The following is a 22,569-nucleotide window of genomic DNA, read 5'->3' on the forward strand; positions in this document are numbered from 1 at the left end:
GTGTACAGAAAGGAGCAGGTCTCCCACATAATCACATTGTCAGGTCTAAATGGGCTAACCCAGGCTGCTTGCAGTGAGCACAAAGCAAGCCCGTCCAGAGAAGGAAGGTGGCGGCAGGGTTCACACGTCACGACCCACTGGGTTGTTGGCTCCAAGGCAGCGGTTTCCACACTCCCTATGACTATTGCTCCTCCTCACATTCAGCCTGTCCCCAAAGAGGACGTCTGAGAAAGAGTCAGTCTCTAACAAAACAATCTAGCTCTCCATTGAAAACTTAATCATAGCCGGGCGGTGGTGGTGCATGCCTTTAATCCCAGCACTTGGGAGGCAGAGGCCGGAGGATCTCTGTGAGTTCGAGGCCAGCCTGGCCTACAAAGGGAGTTCCAGGACAGGCTCCAAAGCTACAGAGAAACCCTGTCTCGAAAAACAAAACAAAACAAAACAAAAAACCTTAATCATAAATACATAATTAGATACATATAGCACATGTATAAAATGTTTATGTATACATTTAATTCTAAAATAAGCAATTTATACTTAATTCCAAAATTAACCAAGAAACTTCACTTGCCTCAGGACCTGAAGTGGGGAGAAAAAGATCTAGCAAGAAGAGAGGAAGGAGTGACTACCTACTTGTATCTTGGGTATGGCTCAGTCTGCATTTTGTCCTACCCAAAGATATGAGGTTTTAGGTGACAAGAAAAGGTCATTAAAAACATTAATTGTGCTGGGCAGTGGTGGCGCACGCCTTTAATGCCAGCACTTGGGAGGCAGAGGCAGGCGGATCTCTGTGAGTTTGAGGCCAGCCTGGTCTACAAGAGCTAGTTCCAGGACAGGTTCCATAGCTACAGAAAACCTTGCCTCGAAAAAAAAAAAAAAAAAAAAAAAAAACATTAAACACATCCTTCTAAAGGAGAGATAAAGAAGGACCTTTGCTTAGAAGTTAAAGCCCAACAACCTCTCTTTTCTCCCAAACCAGGTCATTTCCATAATTCCAAATGGAGACCTTTTCATCTTTGTTTTTGAGACAGGGTTTCTCTGTGTGACAGTCCTAGCTGTTCTAGAACTAGCTTTTGTAGACCAGGCTGGCCTCAAACTCACAGAGATCCACCTGCTACTGCTTCCTGAGTGCTAGAATGAAAGGTGTGCACCACCACTGCCTGGCTAAAATGGAGACCTTTGAAAGACTTTATTTTATTTTATATATATGAATGTTTCACCCATGTGTGAAACTACACTTTGTCTAGTGCCCAAGGAGGCCAGAAGTGGGTGCTGGGTCACTGAAACTAAACTTCTGGAAGGCTGTGAGCCACCAGGTGTATGCTGGGACCTGAACCCTGGTCATCTGCTACAGCAGCAAGTGCTCTTAACCACGGAGCCACCTCAGCCCTCCCTCCCCAATGGAGATTTTGTCATCAAAATCGGAGTGAGGGTTACTGATGACAGAATCACAGCAACTGTAGGTCTCAGCCAACCTCATTTTTCAGATTAAGAAACCAAGTCTCGGAGAAGAAGGACTTTCCTTTTGCTTGTCATACAAAGAGCAGCAGAGCCAGAAAGGCAGCTCTCCTCACTCCTTTTCTACTTTTTATTTCCTGAGGGGTACCTGCTCCCCACTCTACCAAGTTAATGAACACAGCAGTAAGTCTGGCTCCCCAATTTTCCCATTCCAAGCTTTTAGCATCTCTGGCCTCAGAGGCCTTAGCACTCAGTACCTAGATAGAGTTTGCTCCAGGAAGGCCGCATTTTGGCTGACAGCATCCACCAGCATGTTGAAATCCATCTGCACAGCATAGGCCTGCTCCAGCAGAGCACTAGGGACGAGTGAGGGGAAGAGCGTGAACGGGGCGTAGGTCACCACCTGATCAACGAGAAAGTGGGGCAGAGGGAGGGCACTGTGAATGGTGTATCTTCTTGCAAAGTCAGGCCTATGGATAACTAAGCACACAATTGCAGAATGGCAGTTACTTCAGGACAAAGTCGGGTGCATGCATTACTGAGCACACAATTGCAGATCGGCAGTTACTTCAGGAAGGGAAGGATGAGAAAAAAGCAGAAAAGGGTACAATGACAGCTTCTAGGTTCTGTGATGATTATACAGGATTTTCTTTAAATGAGAGGCAAACAACAAAATAAAAACTCCCACAAAAATTAAGTACTTTCTGCATGCAAATCATTGTGCTGAATACTTAGAGGTCCCACCACGTAACTCTGTGCAGAAGGTACTACTGCCATCCAAACTTAGTACATAAAAGACTTGAGAAATTGTGCAATGGGCCTGAAATATATTCAGCTGCTGGTGTTTGGACTTGAGCCAGGATGGTTACTAAACCACTCTGACACGCTCAAACGACATGCTCATCTCTAACCATGCTCCCCTCCTATGCTCCTGACCGGTATTTAAGGCAAGTCTATCCCCACATCAGGAACTCACACCCCAGGCCCCTGGCCTTCTGGCTGGGGTAGAGGGGACAGCCTACTGGCAGGGCTGCTGAAGTGACTGTGGCTCCCTGAGTTGAGACCACTAGTGCCATGCCCTTGTCCCACTGCTAGAAATGACGACTCAGGTTAATAGGCTGGCACTGAGTTACACTCTGCGTTCTCTGGATTTTGACACAGTCATGAAATCAAAATGTCACTTGGGACAGTTACTCTAAAAGGCAAAAATGTCTTCTGAGATTTCTAACAATAAATGGACTGGAACTTGGGAGATAATAAATAAACCCTGTGACTTGAATGATTTACCCTCTGAGTTAATATTAATTTGTCATTAATTAATAAGGTAGAAAGGGTTTATGGTGGTAGAAGTTTCATTAATATGCTTACTTAAAAAATTGCCTTGAACGAGATAATACAAACAATCACACACATTTTAAAAGAGCTCTAGCTCTTTTCCATCTTCCTCTTGGAGAGGCAGCTTTGCTTCTGCCTCTCTCCCCACTTCTCTGCTTCCCCCCTTCTCTGTCTCTTTCTCTTCTTCTCTCTCTCTCTCCCTCTCTCTCTGTCCCCCCCTTCACCCTTCCTCCTCCATAACCCCCTGAATAAACATTCAACCTCACCCTGCAAAAAATAAATAAATAAATAAATAAAAGAGCTCTAAATGGCTGGCTGGTGGTGGTGGTGGTGGCAGGCAGAGGTAGGCAGATCTCTGTGAATTTAAGACCAGTTTGGTTTACATAATGAGATCCAGGACAATCAAGGATATGTAGAGAGACCCTGTCTCAAACAAACAAACAAGCAAACAAAGAGCTTAGCTTAGAGTACGTGGTGAGAACTGGCTCAGCCCACTTGAGCCTGAGCCACCCAGTCCTCTTGCTAAGGACGAGGTGTATCTGTGTCAGTTCTCTTTATAGTGATATTTATGCTTTCAGACACATCATCTCCTTTACACATGTAGAAAGATCTGGTCTCAAAAACACAGGAGCAGGATTATGCGGCTCATGCGAAGGGTGACCTAACACCCAAAGCACATGTACAATGACAATAGGTTTTAAGACTGGGGCTCAGGAGATTGTTTCTCTCAACGAGTCCATCTAATCCGAAAATTTCCCAGAGGTTTTCTGCAAAGACTTCTCTCTATCCTGACCCCAGAACTCACTGTACCACTTGAACTTAGGATGAATAGCACATAGCTGTTCTCTGCCATCCACAGGCCAAAGGGTGAGACACACAGCCTCTCACTTTTTAGAGAAAACAACAGCATACACATGGCAGGACCACTCTGCTTTGTCTCCAGGAAAACAGCAGGAATGGTGAGATGATGGGGAGCAGCAACTGCATCTTACCCCAGGCTGGCCTCACTACAGGCTGGGGTGAGTGTGAGCTTCTCTCTCTCTCTCTTTAGTTATATTATTATTTAGTGTGTGTGTGTGGGTGTGTGTGTTTTCTATGGCATGCATGTAGAGATCAGAGGACAATTTCTGGGAATTCAGTCTTTCCTTCTACCACTAGGTCATGGAATCTAACTCAGGTCCTAAAGCTGAGTGCCAAATGCCTTTACCCACTGAGCCATCTAGTGGCCCAGTCTGGAACTTCTGATCCTTCTGATTCCACTCCCCAAGTGCTGGGATTCCTAAGTGCTGCTACCACAGCCTCCCAATTTGATTTGGATAGATAAGCTAGCTAACTTTCCAATGTGGTTGCTGCTGCTGTTGTTATTATTATCTGCATGTGTGTGTGTATGGTGTATATACTTGCTTGTGTACGTGAATACCTGTGTACTGAGAGTTGTGTGCCTTCCACGACTAATCTCCACCAGATTTGACAGGACTGGCTAGCCAGCGAGCTTCAGAGATCGGCTTGTCTTCTAGTCCTGGGCTTCCAGGTGCCTACTACTGACTCAGGTGTGGATTCTGGGATCTGAACTCAGGTTCTCATGCCTGTTCAGCAGGTATTTTACAAATCCACCCATCTCCCCAGCCAGCCCTACTGTTTAACGCTGGTGTGGGGCTGGAGAGATGGCTCAGTGGTAAGAGCACCAGTTGCTCTTGCAAAGAACCTCAGTTCAACTCCCAGCACCCACATGGCAGCTCACAACCATGTGAGACTACAGTTCCAGGGGAGTGGAAGCCTCTTCTGGCCTCTTCTGTACGCACATACACTTGGGCACACACAGAGACCCATAAAATAGAAATAAATATTTTAAAATAAAAATGCTGGTAAATTGAAAAAGAGAGAGGAGGAAGACGACACTAACAAACATGTGATGCTGGCTTGCGTCTGCGGGAACAGCAGCGGGAGGGGGGAGCCTTCCTCTACACGGAAAATGCTTTTGAACAGTGCACCCAGCGCGTGCTACCACTTCAAAAACGAACTCGTTTCTGAACCCTAAGATCTGGCTGCAGGAGCCCCATCTTCAGCCCGCATGTGACTGGTCTGCCGCGCTGATCTACATGATGGAGGTCACAGTCCCCTCTGCCCAGTATCAAAAGCCTCTTGGACGTCTGACTTCACCCACTGAAAAGCCCTGCCTAGAACACTTTCGGCCTCTCCCTACTTTTGGGCCCCCATCTTTCTTTTGCACCCTAATTTAACTAACCTTCCCCATTTTGCCTCTAATCAAAATGAGTCACTACTGCTACCAGGCATCCCAAAAGCATGGCCTCAGGAGCCAGACTCTAAGGGATCAGATTCTGACTCTGCCAGTCTTCCCACCAATGACCTCAGTCAAGTTACTTAACTTCTCTGAGCTGTGATTTCTTCATCTCTGCTGTGGCGAAGGTTAAATGAGTCAGCAGTTCCCGTGTTTGGAATAATGCCTGACGAGCAGCAAGAGTCAATAGTGACAGTTAATGTCACACTGCACGCTGCCTGCACCTCCTTAAGTTTATTCCCTGGCACATTCTCCACCTAAGCCGTGGTTGACTCACGTAGTCTTCCATGTCAAGGTTGTGCTAGCATGGAGCAGGGTATGTATTAGAGCAGAGTCACACACATGCGCGTGTACATACACACACACGGGGGGGGGGGGGGGCTGTTGTTGTTGGTTTTTTCTCTCTTTTTAAAAACCATTATTTTATTTTAAGCGATTTATTTTTATTTCATGTGCATTGGTGTTTTGCCTGCATGTATGTCTGTGTGAGTGTGTCCAATCCCTGGAACTGGAGTTACAAACAGTTGTGAGCTTCCATGTGGGCACTGGGAATTGAGTCCAGGTCAGTGCTCTTAGCTGCTGAATTATCGCTCCACTTCATCTTCCTCTTTTTTGGTTTTTCAAGACAGGGTTTCTCTGTGGTTTTGGAGCCTGTCCTGGAACTAGCTCTTGTAGACCAGGCTGGTCTCAAACTCACAGAGATCCGCCTGCCTCTGCCTCCCGAGTGCTGGGATTAAAGGTGTGCGCCACCACCGCCCGGCATTCATCTTCCTCTTGATTAGGACTCTCACTGAGGAGGGCAGGGAGATGGCTTAGAGGAGAAACACAAAACAAACAACAACACAACTAGATTTAGTGCTGCGCGTGTGTAACTCTCGCACTCCTAGACAGACGGCAGGCAGAGACAGGAGAGCTGCTTGGGAGCTCCCAGGCCAGCCAGCTTGGGATATGCAGTACAGCAGCAGAAAGTGGAAAGAACTGTCCTCTGACCCACATATGCATACTATGGGACGTGGGTGCCTGCATTCACACATACATACATACATACACACAAACACATACGCACATACAAATAACAAATTTTTAAATAAGGAGAGCAAAATCTCTCTGAGTCAGGGCAGGTGGTACACATCTAAAATCTCAGGACTTAGAGGCTGAGGCAGGAGAATTGCGTAAGTTCCAAGCCTGTCTCAAACTATCCCCATTTCCCCAAAGAAAGAAGTCTCATTGAGGACTGTGCCTTTTGTAGGCCCCATTGAACCCCAGAAAGATTCAATATTAAACTTTCACGATTCCCATTTATTAAAGGAAGAAATAAAAACTTGAACAAGAAACCATTACATCTTGGATTCTGAAATTCATAAACCTGAATGACGTTCCTGGACCAAGCAATACTATCTTCAAAACCAGAGGCTGACCTTCCATGGTATCAGCCAGCTCTCAGGAATGGCCATTCTCATGTATCTGAGCCTCAAGCAGGTACTTCCTGAGTGTAGACAATTCACCAGGTCCATATCTGAGCCACACAGAGACAGCAGCAACAACAACAAAAGAATGTGACTAGGTTACAGAAAACAATGCTAGCACCTCTTCAGTAACCAGCATGTGTGGTGTTAACATAAATGGCAAAGAGAAAGAGAAAAAGAAAGGAGGGAAGGAAAGAGGGGGGAAGGAAGGAGGAGGGAAGGAGGAAGGAGGGAGGAGGGAGGAGAGAGAGGGAGGGAGGCAGGGAAAGACAAGAGAAAGGGAAAGAAGAAGCAAAACACAAAAAGGCTGATCTAGTGCGTGCCTTGCATACAAAGAGGGAGGGGCTGGGTGTGGTGGTATCCAATAGTAAGCACTGCCACTCAGGAGGCCGAGGCAGGAGAATAGAGGGTTTGAGGCTGGCATAGACTCTACAGTGAGACCCCATCTCAAAACAAACAAAAATTTAGAGAGAAAATAAATATCTAGTTATTTACTTGCTATTTGGGAATACCCTGAAAGGGTAAGTAAGACACTAAGCATAGCTGCCTTTAGGAGAGGGAGGTGGGTAGACGGGGGCCGTGGAGGAGAGGGTTAACCGACTCTTGCAATCTTTGAATTTGGACACAGGAAAATGTTTTCTGAATGTATTATCTAGTTGCAAAATAAATAAACAGATATTTTTGCTTTTTAAAAATTATTTCTTTTATTTTATGTGCACTGGTATCTTTGCCTGCATGTGTCTACGTGAAGGTGTTGCAACTGTAGGAGTTCCAATTATAGACCATGGTGAGCTGCCACGTGGGTGCTGGGAATTGAACCCAGGTCCTCTGGAAGAGCAGCCAGTGCTGAGCCATCTCTCCAGCTCCAGCTTGTTTTGTTTTAAGGACAGTGGTTTTTGCTTGGCTGCTATTGTTGTTTTGAGATACTATCTCAGTATGTGGTCAAACTGGTCTCAAAGGCCTGCTTTCAAGTGATCCTCCTGCTTCCTAAGTGTGACTGAGCCCAGTTAAAGTGTTTAGGCTTGGATACAGCAATTCTACATTTACATAGCAGTCCTGGAGAAACACAGACAGCTGCCCAAACACATGATTGATTCCTTGTTGTGCTATCTGCAGACATAAAGTTCCCTAAATAACCATTGGTACAGGAAAGTTAAACTGTAATTCCTCCGTGCTGGAACACTACAGCGCAATGAAATTGGCCCTGAGTAGTTATGCATAAGCTAAAATGTGTCAGTGTGCAGCCAGAAATTGTCCCTTAGGACGAGCAGCGAAAGTCGGCTTCGGTAAAAGCTGGGTGATAGGAACAGGAGTGGAACTGTGCGGAGCTCTACCGGCACCGAAAGTATCAGGGAACTGTGCGGAGCTCTGCCGGCACCGAAAGTATCAGGGAACTGTGCGGAGCTCTGCCGGCACCGAAAGTATCAGGGAACTGTGCGGAGCTCTGCCGGCACCGAAAGTATCAGGGAACTGTGCGGAGCTCTACCGGCACCGAAAGTATCAGGGAACTGTGCGGAGCTCTGCCGGCACCGAAAGTATCAGGGAACTGTGTGGAGCTCTGCCGGCACCGAAAGTATCAGGGAACTGTGCGGAGTTCTGCCGGCACCGAAAGTATCAGCAGTTTATGGCTGTAGGGCTAACTGCGGGTGTCAGAAAAGTGTGATAATGAGGATAGACTCAAATCAGTATATCAGAGCTTCAAACACTGGGAAAGTACAGTTAATGAGAAGCACATCTGGCTAATATATAAATGAACTGATAATTTGATTAACTCCTTTTGACCATATAACATTCTTATAATTACAAGACACTTGTCTACCTTCATACTTATGGTAACAAGTGTAATACCAGATGATATGTGTGGGCAATGGTAGGTATCTCTAACAAAGCATTTCTTAAAAATGACACACTAAACTGGGTGGTAATGGTGCACACCTTTAATCTCAGCACTCGGGAGGCAGAGGCAGGCGAATCTCTGAGCTTGAAGCCAGCTTGGTCTACAGAGCAAGTTCCAGGACAGCCTGGGATATACGGAAAGAAACCTATCTCAAACAAACAAACAGAAAATAAATACACTAAATTTCTTTTAAAGTTAAGTATTTGTGGAGTGAAGGCTGAAGGCTAGAGCCACCCTTGAATTTAAAAAAAAAATTTGCCTTTGACTGCCTTCATCAGTTTATTTAATAACCTATTTTAATTTATAAAATATGCTAGAACCAGTGGTGGTGGTGCACGTCTTTAATCCCAGCACTCGGGAGGCAGAGGCAGGCAGATCTCTTGAGTTCGAGACCAGCCTGGTCTACAGAGGGAGTTCTAGGACAGAGAAGTCTCAAAAAAGCCAAAAACAAAAATTGCTGCCTGACAAATTAATGTACCAATGAGTGTCTACTCTGCAAAACAGATATGTTCAAATAATATTGAGTGTTACCACATGTTTACACAAATGTGACATAATTATGACTTTAGGAAATAGCATTCCTAAGAGCAAACAGAATAAGCAATTAGTGAGTAAGAAATTTGGCTTTTTTGTTTTTTGAGACAAGGTTTCTCTGTGTAACAGCCCTGGCTGTCCTGGAACTAGCTCTTGTAGACCAGGCTGGCCTCGAACTCAGAGAGCCGCCTGCCTCTGCCTCCCAAGTGCTGGGATTAAAGGTGTGCAATACTACCATCTGGCTTTAGCATTTACTTTTAAACATTTAATTTGTTATAACCCTTAGCAATAAAAATAAACTGATATTGTTTTATCAATAATGAAGCTATCCCTCATAGAAGACTAATTCCTTAAAAAGAGAATTAAGACAGATTGCTAAACAAACATTAAAAATACACCATAAAATAATATATATGGTTCAACTTGGATTTTGATTTACACATGTGTATATTTTATATTTTAAATTATATACATATGTTAACATATGTGATGTGGTAGAGTCTTCTGTTTTGTGTTGATTTCATTGGTTAAATAAAGAGACTGCCTTGGCCCTTTAATAGGACAGAAAATTAGGTAGGCAGAGTAGACAGAACAGAATGCTAGGAGAAAGAAGCTGAGTCAGGCAGTCGCCATGATTCTCTGACCCCAGACGGATGTAGGCTAGAATCCTTCCTGGTAAGACACCATCTAGTGGTGCTACACAGATTATTAAAAATGGGTTAATCGATATGTAAGAGCTAGCCAATAAGAGGTTATAACTAATGGGCCAGGCAGTATTTAAAAGAATATAGTTTCCGTGTAATTATTTTGGGTAAAGCAGCCCCGCCGCTCCTTCTACATATATGTGTATGTGGGTGGAAATTAACATACTATATATGTGTGTGTATGTGTGTGTGTGTGTGTGTATGTAGGGAGAAACAGGAGGACTTTCATGAGTTCAAGGCCCTCCAGGTTTACACATGAATTTTAGGCCCTTTAGGGCTCTATGCTGAGACTCTGTTTCAAAAACAAAAAAAAAGTCATTGCAGAAAAGACATGTGATTGGGGGTACTTGATATATAATAGGTCCCCCACCAAAGTGCATCCTGGGAATTAGTTCCTAATAGTCTCACACGGTCAATTATGTAGTCATTTTGTGTCCACTTATTGGAAAAAAGCACATCTTACAGAAATTAAGTAGCTGCCTAAATTACACTTCAAATCCCAGATTTAAGTTTGATTACTCCAGCCTGCTGCTTTTTTTTTTTTTGGTTTTTCAAGACAGGGTTTCTCTGTAGCTTTGGAACTCCCTTTGTAGACCAGGCTGGCCTCGAACTCACAGAGATCCGCCTGCCTCTGCCTCCCGAGTGCTGGGATTAAAGGCGTGCGCCACCACCGCCCGGCTTAGCCTGCTGCTTTTTACTTTATATACTTTTAGAAATCATTTTAGTTATTCAATAAAATAAAGGAAAGAGACCCAAGGGGCTGCCCCATCCCAGGAGGGTGGGCTCAGAGCAGCATGATGAAGCTTACGTCCGAGGAGCTGGGATTCTGTGCAGACCTCAGCAACACGCCCTCAGCCAAGGCCCGGTCTATGGCTTGCCGCGCCAGCTCTTCAAGCTGCTTCTCATCCTGCAAGATGCTCCCCCAGCTGGTGGCCATCCCAACCTGTGAAGACAAGAGGGCTTGGTGACTGAAGGCCCAGGGCATAGCAGCCATTGAAATGTGGCTACATCCAGTACTGTGGGACTTGAGCAGTCCCCACGGAGGGGCAATTGTGGTAGGGAACCAACTGCTTCCACTTCCTCCATGTGCACAAAACAAGTTGACACATGGCTTCCATGGCTGCTCCTCCTCTCTTTGGATTCCCAATACAACAGGGTTACTCTCACAGTGAGGAAGCAAAAGCTCAGAGAAGTAAAATGACTTGCTCTAGACAATGGCAGGTCTAGCGGGTGTTTAAGCCTCTGGACTTCTCGTCAAAAACTCTTGAAGTGATATTTTGTTTATAATCTAACAAACTAAGGTTGCCTGAAGATCCGAGTGCAAAGCTAAGCCACTAGTTAGCCACAGAGGTCAGGCAGTAAGGGCACACACGTTTAAACCCAGCATTCGGGGGAGATAGAGGCAGGTGGATCTCTTTGAGTTCAAGGCCACCCTGGGCTACAAGAGATTAAATCTGTCTAAAACAGAAACAGCTCACACAAAGGTGATCCCAGCACTTGGGATCACATGCCTTTAATCCCAGCACTAGGGAGGAAAACGGGAAGTGATATAGCCGGGCAGAGAGAGATATATAAGGCGGGAGGAGACAGAAGCGCAAATTCAGTCTGAGCATGTGGTCTGAGGATTAGTAGAGACAGAATAGCCCCTTCAGTCTGACGATTCGGTAGAGGTAAAAGGTCCCCCTAGTGGCTGGCTGCCCTACTTCTGCCAACACCGCTCAGCACCCCCACCTGGGAAAGTGGCCGGATTGGGTCTGCTAGGCTTGCACAAGCAAGAGAGCATGGCAGATTCCCACTGCCATACACAAAGATATTTGTAGGCCATGCAGTGCACTGCATGGCAGATTTAGCTTTTACTCGGATAAAAAGGGTTTATATGCTGCAGTGCTACCCAGAGTTGAGGTGGTGAGGACGGCTCCCTCCCGGTGGTCCCAGAGCTGGTAGTGAATTGTCTCTGCCATGTACAAAGGCTGAGAGAGGCAGAACCAGCATCCAGGGCTGCTGTGACCACACTGCTTACCATTTTAAAATGTGTTGTTAGAAAAGGATTTCAGATACACAATAGGACAGATTCAGACATAAAAGACCTCTAAATGAGTCAGTGTGCTTAAAAGATGTAGGTAGGCTTGGGAGAGAAGAAAAAACTAGAGTTATAAAAGAAGTAAATAGTTTTTAAAAAAAAATAAAATGAAGTCTTTAAAGAGACAGAGTACAGACAGTCATAGATTAAAGAAGTAAAAAAAAATAAGCCATGTAAAGATAGAATATACACAGAGAGTCTGGGATTATGCACATTATTGTGTTTAATTTGAATTTTTTGACTACTGAAAGACATTTGATTCTGATTTGACTCTGGAGACTGCAAAACTACACTAATATATATTAATTAACATAACACTAATATAATATATATACATATATACACATATATATTTTTTAAAGTACCTTGACTTCAAAATTTGGGTCTAAGAATATATTGCTTTGGAAAAGAGGTTCTGCTTTTGTTCTCACAGAAGATGAGAACCTTTGGATTCCTTCCAGACTAATGTAGTTTGATGGACCAAGACCCCCTGTAAGGTATCTGTAAAACCCCAAAAATACATCGCCCAACAAAAAACAGCAAGCAGTTTGGAGAGAACTGTGCCCAAATTCTCAATAATTGTTTATAAATGTTTGTTTACATTTAAAGAGGAATATGCTATAGAGATTTGCACTGGTATGGATCTTGGTTTATTGATACAAATTTAAGGCCAATTTTGTTATATGTATATTTCTGCTCTTGATTAAGGTATTGTGTTTGTGCAGCTCATTTAAAAAATGTAATGTATAATTAAGAAATATATGTTAATAGATAATCATCTATAATAGCCATGCTTGCAGTCATGCTAGTTAGGTTTTCTAGATGTACAGAAATGTATTTCAGATGGATACTTATTCTTCAAACCTTTCAAAGACTAACAGAATATGACACTTAAAATGTTTTAGGAACTTAGGACTTTTCATGACAGTGAGACACATCTGCTTCTGGCAGCACCAATTTACTTCAAGAGAATGATGGGCATCGAAGAGGCTCCTTATGGGCTCCTTAGTCATTTGGGCAAGAAACTGCTCTTGGCTGGGCTGCTTGATGTTATGCTGTATGAACTGGACATGCAGAACCCACAGAGAAATGATGGATAAACTTGCCTAAAGGTGAGACAGTCCTTTGGGGTTCCTGCTTCATGAGAGAACGATCAGACATCTTCCAGAACACAGAAGAAAGCAACTGATGAACTTTGCCAGTACAAGGCATAAGAGGTCTTCAAATTTCCTGCCTCATGGAAAAGTTTGCCATATATTATGGGCTTGTAGGCTGAAGATGGACATTACAAAAGAACTTTGGGTGACTGTCCAGGCAGCAAGATGTCTCTGCCAATTCTAGAGTTTTGAATATTGCCTACAATGCACTTCCTGTTAACTTAGGTAATATATCTTTCTGGGGTCTTTGATGGAGTTGAAGAATAGATAATTATAATTATAGTTTTCCTTAAAAGATAAAGTAGATATAAAATAGATACAAATATTATAACCATAATTCTTGCTTGATAACTGTCTGTTGAATATTCTAGGCCTGTAAGGTGAAGACAGATGCCTCAACCTTGCAGAGGAACCTTGGGTGACAGTCCAAGCAGCCAGTTGTTTCTGTCATTTCTCACATTTTTTGGAAGTCGCTTGCTCACACTTCCTGCTTACTCAATTAATATCATTTCCTTCTTGGGTCTCTGAGGGAGTTGAAAACTAGATAGCTATATTTTTTCTTGTTCACCAGACTCAAAAGAAACTCACTAAAAGGGTGTAAAGTGTATAAGGGACTCACTACAGAGGTGTAAAGGGTGTAAGGTTGAAGACATCAGAAGGGAGTTTCAGATGGTGCAAGCTATGACAGAAAGTGAATTAGGTGCAAGACTTGAGACTCATCAAAACAGGATAGATAATGGTGTATTTTCTCTGAATTTGTCAAATGCAAGTGATCTAAACATTGACTCATTTATTGCCTATATAGTGTATATAATTATTGTACTTATTATAGTCTTTCTAATATTAGTTATAGCCTTCTTTTTTTATTTTAGACCAAAAAGGAAAAACGTAGTGATATTTTGTTTGTGATCTAACAAATAAAGCTTGCCAGAAGATCAGAGTACAGAACTAGCCACTAGTTAGCCAGAGACCAGGCAGTAGTGGCACACACCTTTATTACCAGCACTCAGGAGACAGAGGCTGACGGATCTCTGTGAGTTCAAGGCCACCCTGGGCTACGTGAAATTAAATCTGTCTAAAAGAGAAACAGAGCTCACACAAAGGTGATCCCAGCACTTGGGATCACACGCCTTCAATCCCAGCACTAAGGAGGTGGAGACAGGAGTGATATGGCTGGGCCGAGAGAGGATTATAAGGTGGGAGGAGACAGGAGCTCAAATGCAGTCTGAGGATTCAGCAGAGGTAAAAGGTCTCTCTAGTGGCTGGCCGCACTGCTTCTCTGATCGCTCAGCTTTCCCCAATGTCTGACTCCAGGTTTTTATTATTAGAATCCGCGCTACAAAACTCCTCAATGGAGAAAGAGGCAGCAGTGCCATCGATATGTGACTGGACCAAATAACTCCCCTCCCAGAACTACAGATTCCCTACCTGGGAACAAGTGGGAAGGGATAAGCGAGTGGTTTCCAAGTCTGGCTCAACATTCTGGGTTGCTTGGGAAAAATACATATTACAGAGCCCCACCCCAGAGATTATGATTGAAGGGGCTCAGCCGGAGGAAGGAGTTGAAATTGCATTTTAAAATGCTTTCCTAAAATGGAAACTATTATAGTAAATTGTTAACTTCCCCTCTTTAATTGTTTTATTACATTTCTTTATTAGTGTGTGTGCTGCCATGGAATGCTTGGTAGAGGTCAGACAACAATCTGCAAGTCAGTTCCTGCCTTCCATTATGGGGGGGGGCAAACTGAGGTCATTAGCCTTGGGGGCAAAGACCTTCCCCTAAAGAGTCATCTCTTTCTGTGCCAGTTTCCTTTCTTATTCTGACGACCACAGATCTCAAACAAATTACACAGCAAGGAGGAAACTGTGGAGTCTCAGGAAATGCAGGGGAGGTCAAGAGTTGTGGAATATTCCTTTACACTGTGAAGATGTGCCACTGTGATTGGTGTAATAAAGAGCTGAATGGCCAATAGCTAGGCAGAAAGAGGTTAGGTGGGACTTGGGACAGAGCAGTCTGGGGAAGGAGAAAAGCAGGGTCACCAGCCAGCTGGGAAGAAACAGGATGGGAAGTACAGAGTAAAGGTAGCCAAACCACGTCAAAGCATGTAGATTTAAAAATATGGGTTAATTTAAGCTAATTTAAGAGCTAGTTTGGAACAAGCCTAAGCTAAAGCCAAGCTTTCATAATTAGTAATAAATCTCCGAGCCATTATTTGTGAGCTGGTGGTCCAGAGAAAATCCATCTCCAATCAGTTCTCCCGTATACTAGCCAGGAGCCGGTTTACTAGCATAAAAGAATTACATCTTTATGTGGACATTTATCACCACAGCATAAATGGGACAGAAAATATGTATGTATGTATGTATGTATGTATGTATGTATTTGGTTTTTCAAGACAGGGTTTCTCCGTAGCTTTGGAGCCTGTCCTGGCACTCGCCCTCTGTAGACCAGGCTGGACTCAAACTCACAGAGATCCTCCTGCCTCCGCCTCCTAAGGGCTAGGATTAAAGACATGTGCCACCACCACCCGGCCCACAGAAAATATTTTTAAGAAATCACATTATCATCAATCCCAGCACTGGGGAGGCAGAGGCAGGCAGATATCTCTGAGGCCAGCCTGGTCTACAGAGTGAATTCCAGGACAGTCAGGGCTGTTACAGAGAAACCCTGTCTCAAAAAATAAAAACAAAACAAAAAAAAAGAAGTCACATTGTCAGGGTGGAAATACCTGACACCCAGCTGCCCAGCCCAAAGTGAAGAAGTCCTCTGCCCAGCCGCCACAGGAGCTGGGGAGATGCATCAAAGCATATTGGGCTACTCATTCATTTTGCAGCAGGTTCAGGGTTCGGAGGATCTGGATAAAAATCTGGTCACTCTTTCTGTTCTACCCTGCTGCCCTTTAACTCTAAGAAACAAACATGGCTGCCCACGTCAGTGGTAGTCAGGAAGAGAATTAGACAATGACAGATGACCTCCATCATTTCAGCCTGTCTCCTCACAGATGAGCTGGTTCTAGACAATCCATCCGAGTCTGCCGGCCTCAGCATAAAGCTTTGCCAGAACCGGCATGTGACCTCAAGATGGCTCAAACAACAGCCCTGCTGGGTGAGAACGGGAGACCGCAGTCACAGACAACAAGACTGCAGCAGACAGACCTGGGTGTGAGCCGTTAGCTGACTTCCCTTAGAGTAAAGACACTGCAGGTTGAATGAGAAATGAGCGAAGTTTCTCAGCATGGTCAGGGCTTTGGTAGTCAGTTCTCTGCTCCTATAGAGAAAGGCCTGAATCTGAAGAACTTTATAAAGAGGCTTATTACTTAGCATGGTGGTACAATGTCTATGATCCCAGCAGAAGCAGGGCCATTTCTGAAAGTTCAAAGCTAACTGGAGCTACACATTGAGTACCAGGCCAGCTAGGGCTAAGGTACTGTCTTAAATAAATCTTTTTTTTCTTCCTTTCTTTTTGTGTTTTTTTAGACGCGGTTTCTCTGTGTAGCCTTGGCTGTCCTGGATGACGTTGAACATACAGAGATTTGCCTGCCTCTGCTTCCCAGTGCAGGGATTAAAGATGTGCACCACCACTGCCAGGCTTAATATATATATATATTTCAAATAAGAAGTTTTATTACTCTTTTTTTTTCCTGGTCAGGATCTTGCTATGTCACTCAGGCTGGCCTCCAACTCAGCAATTCTCTCCTCTCCCAAGCAAGGGTGTCAGGGCAGGAGCCACCACGCCCAGCTGAACAATTAACTTAATTAACAATTAAGCTCTCCATTTTGAACCTGCAGGGCACGGCTTTGGCGAGGACTCCCTGGCTGACAGCCTTTCTATGTGAGCAGGAAGAAACCAAACAGTACAACTCAGGCTCACTCATAACAGCTCACTCCTGTCTTAGTGCCTTCCAAGGGCAGCTTCTTAACCATCTAGGGACATCCCACCAGGCCTCACCTCTTAAAGGTGCTACCACCTCCCAAAGTCACCTCACTGGGGACCAAGCCCAACTCATGAACCCATAGCAGAGAGCTATGCATAGGAACTTGTCCCAGCTGTAACCACTTCATAAGCAGTGGGAGACTTGTTAACAGTCAGACAGCAATTTATTAACCGGGCCTCTGGCTCCAACAGTAGAGCACCTGGACCACCACTACTCCCATCTCTACACACTCGGAACTTCAGTAGCTGTCTGTTGCAGGGCTTTGCTTAGCTGACAACACTGCTAATGCCAGGCCCTTGGCTAGGTGCTGGGGACACAGAGAAAGATAACACATTAAAAATAATTACTATGGATAGGCGCGGTGGCACACACCTGGAATTCCAGCACTCAGGAGATAAAGGCAGGAGGAGTTTGAGGCTAGCCTTGGCTACACAACAAGACCCTGTACCAGTAAAAACAGTAACATGGTTGAGGCAATGGCTCACAAGCGTGAGAACTTAATACCCAGCACCCACATAAATGCTGGGCAGGTGGAGGTAGCCTATAATCCCAGAACTTGAAGGGCAGAGACAGAGATAAGCAGGGAGTGATCAAGGAAGACATCTGATGCTCAGGTTCCACATGTACATACAAACACACCCTCACATGCAAACACTGACAGGCACATCTGTATGCGTGCACACGCGTACACACACACACACACGCTCCAAAATAAGGTGGAGCACAACGGAAGAAACTAGAATGTTGACACCAGGCATCCATGTATACTCATGCACACAAACACTATAGTAATAATAACAATAATTAGAAAACTGCTAGCTGGGCCTCTTGCTCTTCTTTCTATAGCTTTAACCGTTCTGTGACTTGTCTGGCTGGCCACACTTCAGTTTGTATGTTCACAGCAAGTATTTTCCTGATTTGCAAACATTCAGCTGCTCCCTGGGATGCGCCTCCTCTGGCGACTCTCACCCTGGCACCCAAGCCTCCCGTGCACGTTTCTCTTACATCCCATCTCTTCCAGGCCTGTGGATTCTGCTGACTAGCTGCAGCGCTCTGAATTCCTCTGTGTCTGCCTCTACTGATCTAGCGGAGCACTGGCCAACCCTCTCCTCTTCCCTAGGCACTAAGTGGATTAGGAGTAGGAAAGGCATCTTAAGAGACTGAGACACACCAGCCTCTCTCCCACTTCCAGGTCTTGGCTGATGCTGGCGTTCCAGTGGCTTAAAGGCTCTCCCGCAGAGCTACATTCCCCCAACTGGAACACTCCCCCCAACTCGTGATTTAGTTTGGGAAGCCACCCTGGACTTCCTCCCTCTACCATAAATACAGCATTTGCCTTGATACTCTCTACTAGTACCAGACCATTATAGTCAATGAAAGTTAAATAAGTAGTGATGAATGAATCACCAAAACTTTAAAACGCCCACATACAAATCCGGTCGGACTTTAATCCCATGGGCGAGGCCAGTGCGGGCTCAGGGCCTCAAGCTACGACAGGGTCGCCCGCCCAGGCTTGCCCCCCATGACGGGCCCCGTTCACTCCCCGTCCCTGCACAAAGTTTGGTGGTGGCTTTTTAAATATTTTTCCTAGAACTCTGGCTCTAGCTTCGTTGACTGCGTCCGAGCTGGAAGCAGGGGAGCTAGAAATCCAGGTTCGGCACGCGCCAGCCCAACCCCCTCACTGGACACAAGTTTCCCCGGTGCCGGCCGCTGTCCCAGCCGCCGCGTCTGCCCGCTCGGCCGCCCGCCCGCCGCGTTCCAATCACTCTCAGACCCCTCCCTCACAGCTCTCCTCCCAAGGAAACTTGACCCTCGCCAGCCGCCGTCGCCGAGCCCCGACCTACTCGTTTGTTGTCCAGCAGCTCGCCAAGCACAAACTCCGCACGCCGTTACCCAGGCTCAGGGGGCGGGGCCTCGGCACGACCCAGTGCGCCTGCGCAGACCGCCCCGCTGGGTTTAAAGAGGAGGGCGGGGAAGGAGCCCCGCGGCAGATAAAGCTGGACGGCGGCCGGGAAGGGGCACTCGGCGAGAAGCGACCTGAGTTTAGGGTTACAGCGGTATCCTGAGGGACGGACTTTGGGAAGCAGGAAAGGGGTGTGACATGGGCAGGACGCTGCCCGTAGGCTTAGATCCCAGAGTCAGAGCCAGTGACATCCTGAGAGATGGGGACACTCAGTGTAGAACAGGGCGTTGGCTCTCCTGGGAGCCGAACTGGGTCCTCTGCAAGAGCAACAAATACCCTTATCCGCCCTCTCCCCAGCCCCGAGGAACTGTTTTTAAATATGCAACTTCATGATCTTCTTACCCCCAACACAGACCCCTCACCCTCTGGCAACCCACAGCAATTTCACTTTCTTAATCCTCCTCGATTGTGAGAGGTTTGTTCAAAATCTGAGAACCTGATTTTAAAAAAAAAAAAAAAAAAAACAAGGCGGATCTCTGTGAGTTCGAGACCAACCTGGTCTACAAGAGCTAGTGCCAGGACAGGCTCCAAAGCTACAGAGAAACCCTGTCTCGAAAAACTAAAAAAAAAAAAAAAAAAAAAAAAAAATTTGTTAAATGACGTGTGCCTGACCAAACCCTAGGGAATTAATTACGACTAAGATACCAGACTCCTAATTGGTTTGGTGTAAATAAAAAGTAAGCCCTACAGTGTGGGGCAGGCTGTTCAGAGTCCCAAGGAAGAAACCTTGGGACTGGGGTTTTAGCGGAGAAAAGAGACAGTTTGCTATGTTAGGTTTGGGCAGATGCGGCCAGATTTTAGGTGTGAGACGCTGAGGCTGAGGCAAGCCATGGTTGTGGAACTAGAGAAAGGGGATATCAAACTGAAGACAGATTTAGAAGGGAGAATTGTTACTGACTGTAAATCAATGTCCCAAGCCAGGGACCAGAATGCTTCAACTCCCTAGACAAAGCATGTACATCTCTCCCTAGGACATACAGCCCTCCAGACTTTTTGTATAAATGGGGCAGAGTTGGTAGATAGGTGGTCTGGTAATTGCCAAATCTGTGTTTGCTGTCTGATACCTTTTCCTTGTCGCTTCTGTACCTAACCAGATAGGAAGCAGCGGTTCCAAGTGACAGCAAAGAAAACCATTTCTAATGCATAATGAAATTACGACAAGCAGGGAGTCCTGGGTTTAAGTCTGTAATCCCCACCCTTGCTAGACTGAGGCAGGAGGATCTCAGTGAGTTCCAACCCAGTCTGGTCTGCATAACAATTCCAGGCCAGCTAGAGTTAGACGGTGTGACCTTGTCTTAAAACCCAAACAAACAAAAATGAAATTATAATAAAAACAAAGGCACCATGACCCAGGGATCCCTGTACAGGTTCCTCTCCCGTAAGACAAATCAGCAGTGACACACCTACCTGGTGATTGTGGGTGAAATGTGGGCAGGATCCCAGATCTTTTTTTTTAATTTTTTTTTTTTGAGACGGGTTTCTCCGTAGCTTTTTTGGTTCCTGTCCTGGAACTAGCTCTTGTAGACCAGGCTGTCCTCGAACTCACAGAGATCCGCCTGCCTCTGCCTCCCGAGTGCTGGGATTAAAGGCATGTGCCACCACCGCCCGGCAGGATCCCAGATCTTAACAGCCCTTTGGTTGAGGCTCCTCACATTGTGGCTTTGTTTCCATTTTGTAGACATGGCCACTGAGCCTGAAAAGTTACCTAACTCATTCAAAGTGATATGGTGTATAATGAGAGTGGGAACGAAGGGCCAAAGGTTGTCCGGGCCAGGCCTTGCCCTTTCGCTCCTCTTCTAAATCCTGGCATCACTGGCTCCTTGTCATTCATATGTTTACCCCTTAGAAGCCACCCGGCCTTGTCAGTCTGTCACACAGCAGTTACTAGTGCCTGAAACTCTTTCTGCTTGGTTATTGTTTCCATCTCCTTGTGTGAATTCCATCAGCATGGCCTCTGTCTTGTTCACTACCCCCTGAAAGGCCCAGGAAAGGAAAAGACAAGCAACTTCAACAATTAAACAGGCTTAGCCCGAGAGAAGATCAGAGCCTTTAGAAGGGAGAGCTCTAGATTGAGAAACCAGAGGACTGGTGCTGAAGAGATAGCCCAGCGGTTAAGGGCACATGGAAGCTCCTGATCCTCCTGCCTCTACTTTCCAAGTATTGGGATTACAGGCGTGTGCCATCACACCACACCGAGCTTTGGTCTGGTCCTTTGATTGGGAAACCCCGCCCCCACTGCCCCAGGGTCTGGGCAGCACTTGACTGAAGTCTCTCTTTAGCCATGACATCACCCCTTCTGGTACTATGGTTTATGAAGCTATATATCTCTCCACCTGACATCACCCCTTCTGGCACTACGGTTTATGAGGCTATGTATCTCTCCCCCTGGCTGGGAGCCACTGCTTCAGCTACTCAGAGTGTAATTCCTCTGCCTTCCAACCTCTAGATGGGCCTAGCCCAGACTTGCTGCTCAGGAAATGCCTGCGGAATCAACGTGGGGCTCTTGCATGTCTTGAGGATTTACCACGTGCCAGACCTGTCCCTGACACTTCACAGGAGCCATCTCGTTCCCACTCCTGCAGCAATCCAGCGACCCTGGGAGGGAGACACTCTTGTCCTTGTTTTATTGGGAAGAAACAGAGAAGCTGGACTCTGTTGTAGGCCCACTTGCCATTGCTGTTAGGACCAAAACTGGCCCTAGGGCAGCAGTTCTCAACCTGTGGGTCGTGGCCCCTTTGGTGGTCAAAGGACACATTTACAGGAGTTGCCTAAGACCATCAGAAGTCAGATGATTCCGAACAGTACCAGAGTTACAATCATGAAGTAGTCATTTTATGGTTGGGAGTCACCACAGCGTGAGCAACTGTGTTAAAGGGGTGGAGCATTAGGAGGGTTGAGAGCCAGGGCTCTTGGGCACCCACACTCACTGTCCTCTGGAACTGGGGAGGCTGCTACTTCCAAGCCCTAGAATCCTCAGAGACCTATCACAAATTGTGGTCAGCTCTAGACTCATTTTTTGGGGGTTTTTTTTTTTTTTTTGAGACAGGGTTTCTCTGTGGTTTTGGAGCCTGTCCTGGAACTAGCTCTTGTAGACCAGGCTGGTCTCGAACTCACAGAGATCCGCCTGCCTCTGCCTCCCGAGTGCTGGGATTAAAGGCGTGCGCCACCACCGCCCGGCTCTAGACTCATTTATGAGCAAAGAAAAATCCCAGAAAGGAGAGAAAACTGAGCTAGCGAGAAGGCGTCTCGGGATAAGGTTTTCGCCATCAAGAGTGAAGATTTGAGTTCATTCCCCAGGACCCACATGGTGGAAGGAAGAACCGAATCCCACGAGTGTGCTGTGACTCCTGCATGCGCACAAACACAGCTAATTAAAGGCAAAAAGATTAAACTTTGTGACTTTTCCTGTTCTGAATATTTTATATGAATGGAATTGCATCACACGTGAATTCTGTGGCTTTCCCTCAGCCAGCGTGATGTAGGCTGGCTGCTCTTGCAGAAGACCACTGTTCAGTTCCCAGAACTCACAGGGCAGCTAACTCTACTTCCAGAGAATCCTGAACCCTCTCTGGCTCTATTGGCACCAGGTAAAATATATATATATATATATGGTATACACTCATACATGCAGGTAACACAAAGAAGACAAACTCCACTCATTTAGGTTAAATATCACATTTGTGAATATACCACATTTTGTTCGTTAGTTTAACACATTTGAGCTATTTTCCCTTCTTAAAG

The 22,569-nt window shown here is 45.6% G+C and overlaps 1 protein-coding gene across 2 annotated transcripts in view; it reads right to left on the reverse strand.

The window, feature by feature from the left end:
* The window catches only part of Gss (glutathione synthetase), a 34,943-nt gene extending 16,118 nt beyond the window's left edge, over window positions 1-18,825 (reverse strand). Inside the window, exons 1-3 of one of the 2 annotated variants that reach the window (XM_075962680.1) lie at window positions 18,710-18,825; window positions 10,502-10,636; window positions 1,716-1,861 (exon numbers count right to left, since the gene is read on the reverse strand). In XM_075962680.1, coding sequence (XP_075818795.1) covers window positions 1,716-1,861; window positions 10,502-10,630 — 275 coding nt within the window. In that variant the 5' untranslated portion in view covers window positions 10,631-10,636; window positions 18,710-18,825. Of the gene's footprint in view, window positions 1-1,715; window positions 1,862-10,501; window positions 10,637-18,705 lie in introns of both variants that reach the window. The other variant, XM_075962681.1, reaches the window with a different exon arrangement.
* Between the last annotated feature and the right edge of the window lie 3,744 nt (window positions 18,826-22,569).

The sequence above is a fragment of the Microtus pennsylvanicus genome, chromosome 2, assembly GCF_037038515.1.
Source record: "Microtus pennsylvanicus isolate mMicPen1 chromosome 2, mMicPen1.hap1, whole genome shotgun sequence".
In the NCBI taxonomy this organism is placed as follows: Eukaryota; Metazoa; Chordata; class Mammalia; order Rodentia; family Cricetidae; genus Microtus; species Microtus pennsylvanicus.